Raw genomic sequence first — 8,657 nt, 5'->3', positions numbered from 1 at the left:
CACCTATCCACTCCACCCTCTCCTCCCTGACCTATCACCTTCATCCCCTCCCCCACTCACCCATTGTACTCTATGTTACTTTCTCCCCACCCCCACCGTCCTCTAGCTTATCTCTCCACGCTTCAGGCTCACTGCCTTTATTCCTGATGAAGGGCTTTTGCCTGAAACATCAATCTAGCTGCTCCTTGGATGCTACCTGAACTGCTGTGCTCTTCCAGCACCACTAATCCAGAATCTGGTTTCCAGCATCTGCAGTCATTGTTTTTACCCCAATGTCAACAGTTGACTGAAATTACAATCACCTCTGGAGATGGTCAAAGGAAAACAAACAGTGCAGTGCAGTATAACCCTGACCTTGGGATACCTCATTATCAGAGCTACATACAACAGCTTGGAGTGATCAGTGACTTCAGAGCCTGATCAGCTAAGTGTTTGATTTTAAGACTTAGAAAACGTATAAATCTTCGTCTGCTTTCTATATAGTAGGGTGACAGTTTTTTATTATGTTACTGAGATTTGTCTCTTAATTAAATTTTTAGGGTAAAAGATAGGTATTAGGTTATCCTGGGAGAAAGTGAGGACTGGAGATGCTGGAGATCAGAGTTGAAGAGTGTGGTACTGGAAAAGCACAGCTGGTCAGGTAGCATCCGAGGAGCAGGCAAATCAATGTTTCGAGCATAAGCTGCATTCCTGATGAAGAACCTATGCTTGAAATGTTGATTCTCCTGCTCCTCGGATGCTGCTTGACTGGCTGTGCTTTTCCAGTACCACACTCTGATTAAGTTATCCTGGAGCAGTGTTTTTGAGTAGCAAGACTGTACTAACGGTGAGCTTTGAGAAAGTGTGTTGTGATTGGTTTTTGTGCACATTCTGGGTGGGTAGATTGTTTAAGGCGCAGAGATTGGTTGGAGTGGCAATTAGAGACAATGAGGAATTTATAGGAGTCGGGGATGTATGGTTGGCAGTTTCAGGAAAATAGAAAAAAATCACAGAGTCAGGTAGATGGGTTACAACTAGGAAAGGTAGGGACGAGGGTAGGGAGGTAGTTCAGGAATCTCCTGTGGCTAACCCCATCTCAACATGTATGCTGTTTTGAATAATATCAGGTGATGGCCTCTCAGGCGAACATAGCACTGACAGCCAGGTTTCTAGTATTGAAACTGCTCTACTTTAATGAGGGGTATGTCATGTTCCAAGTGATCGATTATGATGGGGGACCCTCTAGTCAGGAGTGCATGCAGACATTTCTGCACCCAACAGCAAGGCATCAGAATGGTATGTTGCCTCCCTGGTGCCAGGATCGAGGATGCCTTGGACAGGAAACAGAATACTCTCAAAGGAGAGTGACCGACAGGTCATTGTACACGTTAGTACCGACAACACTGGAAGAGAAAGGGAGGAATTTCTGCAGAGAGAGCATAGGAAATTAGGCAGGAGGTTAAAAAACAGGTCCTCAAGGGTAGTAATATCTGGATTACTCCTGGTGTCAGGTACTAGTGAGAATAGGAGAATAGGGCAGATGAATGTGTGACTGAGGAGTTGGAAAAGGGGGCAGAGATTCATATTTCTTGGATCATTAGGATCTCTTTTGGGGTAGAGGTGACCTGTATAAGAGGAACAGGTTACACCTGAAGTGGAAGGGAACCAATATCCAAGATACTTGGAGGTTTTAAACTAATTGGGGGGCCCCCCATAGAGGTAGAGAAAAAAGAGATGTCTGAGGCTGATACATTAGAGAAGATGAGCAAGTTAAATAGTCAAGGCAAGCAAGAGCAAGGTAGAGAATGAGGTAAGACTGATAAATTAAACTGCATTTATTTCATTGCAAAAGGCCTGACAGGTAAGACAGATGAACTCAGGAAATGATTGGGAACATGTGACTGGAATATCATAGTTATTACAGAAATGTGGCTCAGGGAAGAGCAGGATTCGCAGCTTATGTTCTAGGATACAAATGCTATAGGAAGGGTAGAAAAGGGAGCAAGGGAGGAGGGGGAAGAGGCGTTTTTGATTAAGGATAACATTACGGTTGAACTTAGGGAGGGTATTCCTTGGAGAATGTCCAGTGAAGTTACATGGGTGGAACTGAGAAATACAAAAGGGATGATCACCTTATTGAGATTGTACTATAGCCCCCCCCCAGTAGTCAACAGGATATTGAGAAGCAAATGTGTAAGGCAATTTTAGTTATCTGTAAAATAATAGGGTTGTAATGGTATGGGATTTTAACTTTCCAACTATAGACTGGGACGGTCACACTGTTAAGGGCTTGTATGGATAGGAATTTAAGTGTGTACAAGAAAATTTTCTGATTCAGTATGGGGATGTACCTACTAGAGAAGGAGCAAAATGTGACCGTCTGTTGGGAAATAAGACAGGGCAATTAACTAAGGTGAAAGTGAGGACTGTAGATGCTGGAGATCAGAGTCAAAACGTGTGGCGCTGGAAAAGCACAGTAGGACAGTCAACATCCTGATGAAGGGCTTATGCCCGGAACAACTCTCCTGCTCCTCAGATGCTGCCTGACCTGCTGTGCTTTTCCAGCACCACATTTTTTGACAAGTAACTAAGGTGTCAATAAGGGGGCACTTAGCGGCCAGTGATCATAATTCTATTGATTTTTAAATCGCTATGGAAAAGAATAGACATGATCTAAAAGTTAAGGTTCTAAATTGGAGTAAGGCCAATTTTGACAGTATTAGGCAAGAACTTTCAATTATTGATTGGGAGAGATTATTTGCAGGTAAAAGGATGATTGGAAAGTGAAAGACTGTTTTAAAAAAAAGAGAACAAGAGTTCAGAGCCAGTATGTTCCTGTTCATGCAAAGGGCAAAGTTGGTAGGTGTAGGGGATGTTGGATGATTAGAGAAATTGAGGGCCTGGTCAAGAAAAAATGTCAGATGGGACCGCATGAATCCCTAGAAGAGTATAAAGGCAGTACAAGCATTCTTAAGGGGGAAATCAGGAGGGCAAAAAGGAGACATGAGACAGCTTTGGCAAATAGGGTTAAGGAGAATTCAAAGAGATTCTAAAAATACATTAACGGCAAAGGGTAACTAAGGAGAGAATATGGCCCATTAAAGATCAACAAAGCCATTTATGTGTACAATTGCAGGAGATGGGTGAGGTACTAAACGAGTATTTCGCATCAGTATTTATTGTGGAGAAGGGTATGGAAAGACAGAGAACTCGGAGAAATAAATAGTATTATCCTGAAAAGTGTCCATATTACAGTAGAGGTCGTGCTAGACTTCTTAAGATGCATAAAGGTGGATAAATCCCTGACCCAATCAGGTGTATCCCATAACTTTGTGGGAAACTAGGGACGAGATTGTTGGGATCCTTACGGAGATATTTGTATCATCGATAGCCAGAGGTGATGTGTCGGAAGGCTGGAGGTGGGCTAATGTCATTATTTAAGGAAGGTGCAAGGAAATGTCAGGGAACTATTTCCAGGTGAGCCTGGCCAAGGGGTAAGTTGTTAGGGGGGCTTCTGAGGGACAGGACTTACTTGCATTTGGAAAGGCAAGGTCTGATTAGGGAGAGTCAACATGGCTTTATGCGTGCGAAATTGTGCCTCACTAACTTCATCGAGTTATTTCAACAAGTGACAAAGAAGAATGAAGAAGGCAGAACAGTAGACGTTGCTGAAGATGACTTCAGCAAGGCATCCAACAAGGTTCCACACGGTAGACTAGTTTGCAAGGTTAGATCACATGGAATCTAGGGGTGGTAGCCAACTGGATAAAAAATTGTCTTGAAGGTAGGAGACAGAGTGGTGATGGAAGGTTTTTTTTGGATTGGAAGCCTGTGACCAGTGGTGTGCTGCAAGGGTCCACTGCTTTCATCATTTATATAAATGATCTGGATGTGAATATAGGAAGCATGGTTAGTAAATTTGCAGATGACACCAAAATGGGTAGCAAGTGGACTGTGAAGGAAGTTATCACAAAGTCCAGTGGGATCTTGATCAGAGAGACCAAACTGCCAAGGAATGGGAGATGGAGTATAATTTAGACAAATGTGAAGTATTGCATTTGGTAAGGCAAATCAGGGCAGGACTTATCAAATTAATGGTAGGGACCTGGAGAAGGTTGCTAAACAAAGGGACCTAGATGTGCAGGTGCATAGTTCCTTGAAAGTGGAGTTGCAGGTGAATAGGGTAGTGAAGATGATGTTTGACATGCTTGCCTTCATTGGTAACTGCATTGAGTATAGAAGATGGAATGTCACGTTGCAGCTATGGATATTGTTAGGCCTCTTTTAGAATACCACATTCAATTCTGGTCTCTTTGCAGTTGGAAATATACTGTTAAGTTCGAAAGGAGTGTTTGAGCTAAAGGGAGAGACTGAATAGTCTGGGACTTTTTTCCCTGGAGCATCAAAGGCTAAAGGGGTGACTTTCAAGAGGTTTATAAAATCATGAGGAGCATAGTCAAGGTCTTTTTCCCAGGGCAGGGGAGTCCAAAAGTAGAGGACATGGGTTTAAGGTGAAAGGGCTAAGTTTTAAAAGAGACCTAAGAGGCAACTGTTTCACAGGGGGTGGTACGTGTATGGAACAAGTTGCCTGAGGAAATGGTGGAGGCAGGTACAATTACAATATTTAAAAGGCATCTTGATGGGTACAGGAATAAGAAGGATTGAGGGGGATATGGGCAAAATGCTGGTAAATGGGACTAGATCAGTTTAGATGTCTGGTTGGTGTGGACGGGTTGGTTTGAAGAGTCTGTTTCCAAGCTGTACAACTCTCTGACTTTATGACTGAATCGGCGGAGCAACAACAACAAGAACTGATGAAGATAGTGCAGTTGATGTAATCTATGTGGGATTTAGTAAGATTTTTGATAAAGTTCCAAATGGCAGACTAGTTAAAAAATAAAAATAAAAAATAACATTACATGCTTTGTAAATATAGGGATCATGATGAAATCTTCAGATGACACAAAAATTAGCTGCATAATTGATGGCTAGGAAGATAACTGAGAAGGGGACTGATCAGATAGCAGGAAAGTGGCAAACCCATGAGGTAGTGCATTTGGGGAAGTTAAACAAGTCAAAGGAATAGCTGATTAATGGGAAAATACAGAGAGGTGTAAAAGGAAATGAGAAATTTCAGAGTGAATGTCCATAGACCTCTGAAGGCATTAGGACAGGACAATAAAGTTGTTGAAGAGGTATCTGGAATCCTACACTCCACACTTCGGCTGATGAAGTAAAAGAGCAGAGAGGTTATTTTGGAACTGTCTAAATCATTAAGACCACAGCTCGACTACAGTGTGCAGTTCAAGTCACCTCATTATAAAAAGAATGTAACTACACTAGAAGGGTGCGAATGAGATTTAGGAAGATGTTGGCTTATAGCCAAGACTAGAAGATGCAGATATGGTGAAAGATTAGGTAGACAGGCATTTAACTACTCCTGCATCTTCCTCAGGCCTTAGAAAATAAAGTTAAAAAACATATGGACAGTAGGAAAGTAGATCCCCACCTATTAGTTTCTGGAAGTCAGTTAAACCTAATGGGCCAGTTTTATGCATTATGAAGAGAAATAATAAGAACAGTCTATCAGTTTCCATCTATTTATTTTAATTAATTGGGTTCAACTTTTAAATCTTTGCACTTTCCCATGCTGACAGCATAGATACAGACCTATAATTAAGAGACAATTAAGAGCACAGCCAAATTCCTAGTAAGATTCCTCTCTTAAAATTAAGTTACAGAAGTTCCAGCCATCTAAGAACCACAGAAAATCTTTGAAATTTTGCTGTATAGAAATTGTCATTCTATAACAAGTCCCCCATAATATAATTTACTTAAATGTTAAGGTTCTTGGTATATGAAAATGATAATTTCTTTCAAAAGTTTTCAAATCTGGCTTTAAACTTGAAATACTTTAGGATATGTTTACCTGGTACTTGGATGAGTTCCATCCTATCCAGTAAAGCTGGAGGAATGGTAGCAGTAGTGTTGGCTGTAGCTATGAAAAGCACTTGGGACAGGTCAAAGGAGACATTTAAGTAGTGGTCAGTGAAACTATGATTCTGTTCAGGATCCAAGACCTGAAGATAAATTAGCCAAATAAGTTCTGGTAAACTGTAACTAACATATTATGTTGCATTGAAAGAATATATTGTTTTAAATGAAACATTACATGTAAAAACAATTCTAACAACATTAGTTTCCCAAATAGTTAACAATTACTAGACTTCATGTGAAAGCCACTAGCAGGGGAAAAGCTTTTCCACAGACCCCCTATAATTAATCTGTAAAATCAGTAAATTGTTTGCACTTGAAGCCAAAAAAAGGTGGTAGACATATCTACGATTAACACTTTCTCATGAAGGAAATGCACACCCAGAGTATTGGGTCAGTTTCCAACTAGAAGTAGTCAGAACAACATGAAAACGGAGGCCCTAGACAGAAATATTAGAAGATTACCTTTAAATTACAACCAAAGTAATTTGTTGGGTGTTATAGGGCTACCGGGGTATAGATATTTGAACACATTACCAAACTCCTTTTTTAGTAAGCACTATGGTCAGCAAAATAGAAATGTCTTAATAATTGAGATATGAAGTACAACGCAAAATTCGAAAACATTCTGGTCAAATACTTCTCACTAATTATAAAACCCGAACTCCCACCACAGCCTACTCAAATAAGGCTCATTAATGTTATAGATATTCAACACAAGTCAAAAGAAAATGTTTGCCATGGGGGAAAAAGAATGATAAGAATTTCAATCCTTTCAAATTAAAAGCTTGACCTATACCTTTTGGTTGCCTATAGATTATATTCCTACATTTTTTATAAGAAGCATTACAGATAAGGTTTTCTAAGATTACAAAGGGTTCTTGATCAAATAGGTCAATGGGCTGAAAAATGGCAGATTGGGTTCAATCTGGATAAATGTAAGGTACTGCATCTTGGTACAATAAACAAAGGTAGGACTTATACAATTAATGATAGGGCCTTGGATAGTGTTATATAACATAAACTACAGGTTCTGGGACATAATTCTGTGAAGTTTGCTTCACCTATAGACAGGGTAGTTAAAAAGGTGTTTGGCATGTGTGACTTCATTGTTCAGTCCTTTGACTATAGAATTGGGAAGTCATGTTGAGGTTGTACAGGATGTTGGTGAGGCCTCTTCTTGAATATCATCTCCAGTTCTGGTCACCCAGTTATAGGAAGGATATAATTAGGCTGGTAAGGGTTCTGAAGAAATTTACCAGGATGTTGCCAGGTCTGGAAGGTTTGAGTTATAAAGAAAGGCTGAATAAGCTGGAGCCTTTTTCACCGGAGTATGGGAAGTTGAGAGGTGACTTTATGAAAGTTGATAATGTAACGAGAAGTATAGATATAGTTAATGGTGGTTGTCATTTCCATAGGATGAGATATTTCAAGGCAAGGTGAGAGGGGAGAGATTTAAAAAAGACATGAGAGGCAATTTTCTTTCTTACACAGAGGGTGGGTCGCATGTGAAATGAACTTTCTGAGAAGAGGTGGATGTGGGTACAATTACAACATTTAAAATACATTTGAATATGTACATGAATAGGAAAGATTTGAAGACATATAGGCCAGGAGAGGACAGGTAGGGTTAGTTTAGTTTCAGAATGGACTGGTTAAACTTAAGGGTCTGTTTCTGTGCTCTATGACTTGTATTACAGGCCCCCAGTAGTCAGAGAGAAATTGAGAAACAAATTTGTAAGGAGATCTTAATTACCTGTAAGCATAATTGGGTGGGTATGGTAGGGGATTTTAACTTTCTAAACATAGATTGGGACTGCCATAGTGTTAAGGGTTTAGATGGAGAGGAATGTGTTAAGTGTGTACAAGAAGATCTTCTGATTCAGTATGTGGATGTACCTACCAAAAAGGTGCAAATCTTGTCCTAATCTTGGGAAATAAGGTAGGGTAGGTGACTGAGGTGTCAGTGGGGAAGCACTTTGGGGCCAGCAACAATAATTCTATCAGTTTTAAAATGGTGATGGAAAGAGGTAGACCAGATCTAAAAGTTGAAGTTCTAAATTGGAGAAAGGCAAATTTTGGTGGTATTAGGCAAGAACTTTCAAAATCTGATTGGGGGCAGATGTTCACAGGTAAAAGGGCAGCTAGAAAATGGGAAGCCTTCAGAACTGAGATAACGAGAGTCCAGAGACAGTATATTCCTATTAGGGTGAAAGGAAAAGAGCAGCAGATGTGATCTATATGAACTTTAGTAAGGCGTTCGACAAGGTTCCCCATGGGAGACTGATAAGCAAGGTTAGATCTCATGGAATACAGGGAGAACTAGCCATTTGGATACAGAACTGGCTCAAAGGTAGAAGACAGAAGGTGGTGTGGAGGGTTGTTTTTCAGACTGGAGGCCTGTGACCAGTGGAGTGCCACAAGGATTGGTCCTGGGCCCTCTACTTTTTGTCATTTATATAAATGATTTGGATGCGAGCATAAGAGGTACAGTTAGTAAGTTTGCAGATGACACCAAAATTGGAGGTGTAGTGGACAGCGAAGAGGGTTACCTCAGATTACAACAGGATCTGGGCCAGATGGGCCAATGGGCTGAGACGTGGCAGATGGAGTTTAATTTAGAAAAATGCGAGGTGCTGCATTTTGGAAAGCAAATCTTAGCAGGACTTATACACTTAATGGTA

General features: G+C 40.5%; 1 protein-coding gene across 1 annotated transcript in view; it reads right to left on the bottom strand.

Annotated features, from left to right (window-relative positions):
* lonp2 (lon peptidase 2, peroxisomal) overlaps positions 1-8,657 on the bottom strand; it is a 106,267-nt gene that overhangs the window by 67,734 nt on the left and 29,876 nt on the right. The window contains exon 9 of the mRNA XM_043706924.1: positions 5,909-6,059. Coding sequence (XP_043562859.1) covers positions 5,909-6,059 — 151 coding nt within the window. The remainder of the gene's footprint in view (positions 1-5,908; positions 6,060-8,657) is intronic.

Source organism: Chiloscyllium plagiosum, chromosome 17, assembly GCF_004010195.1.
Source record: "Chiloscyllium plagiosum isolate BGI_BamShark_2017 chromosome 17, ASM401019v2, whole genome shotgun sequence".
Classification (NCBI taxonomy): Eukaryota; Metazoa; Chordata; class Chondrichthyes; order Orectolobiformes; family Hemiscylliidae; genus Chiloscyllium; species Chiloscyllium plagiosum.
The sequence above is the reverse complement of the archived record's forward strand: the minus strand, read 5'-3'. Positions and strand labels throughout refer to the sequence as shown.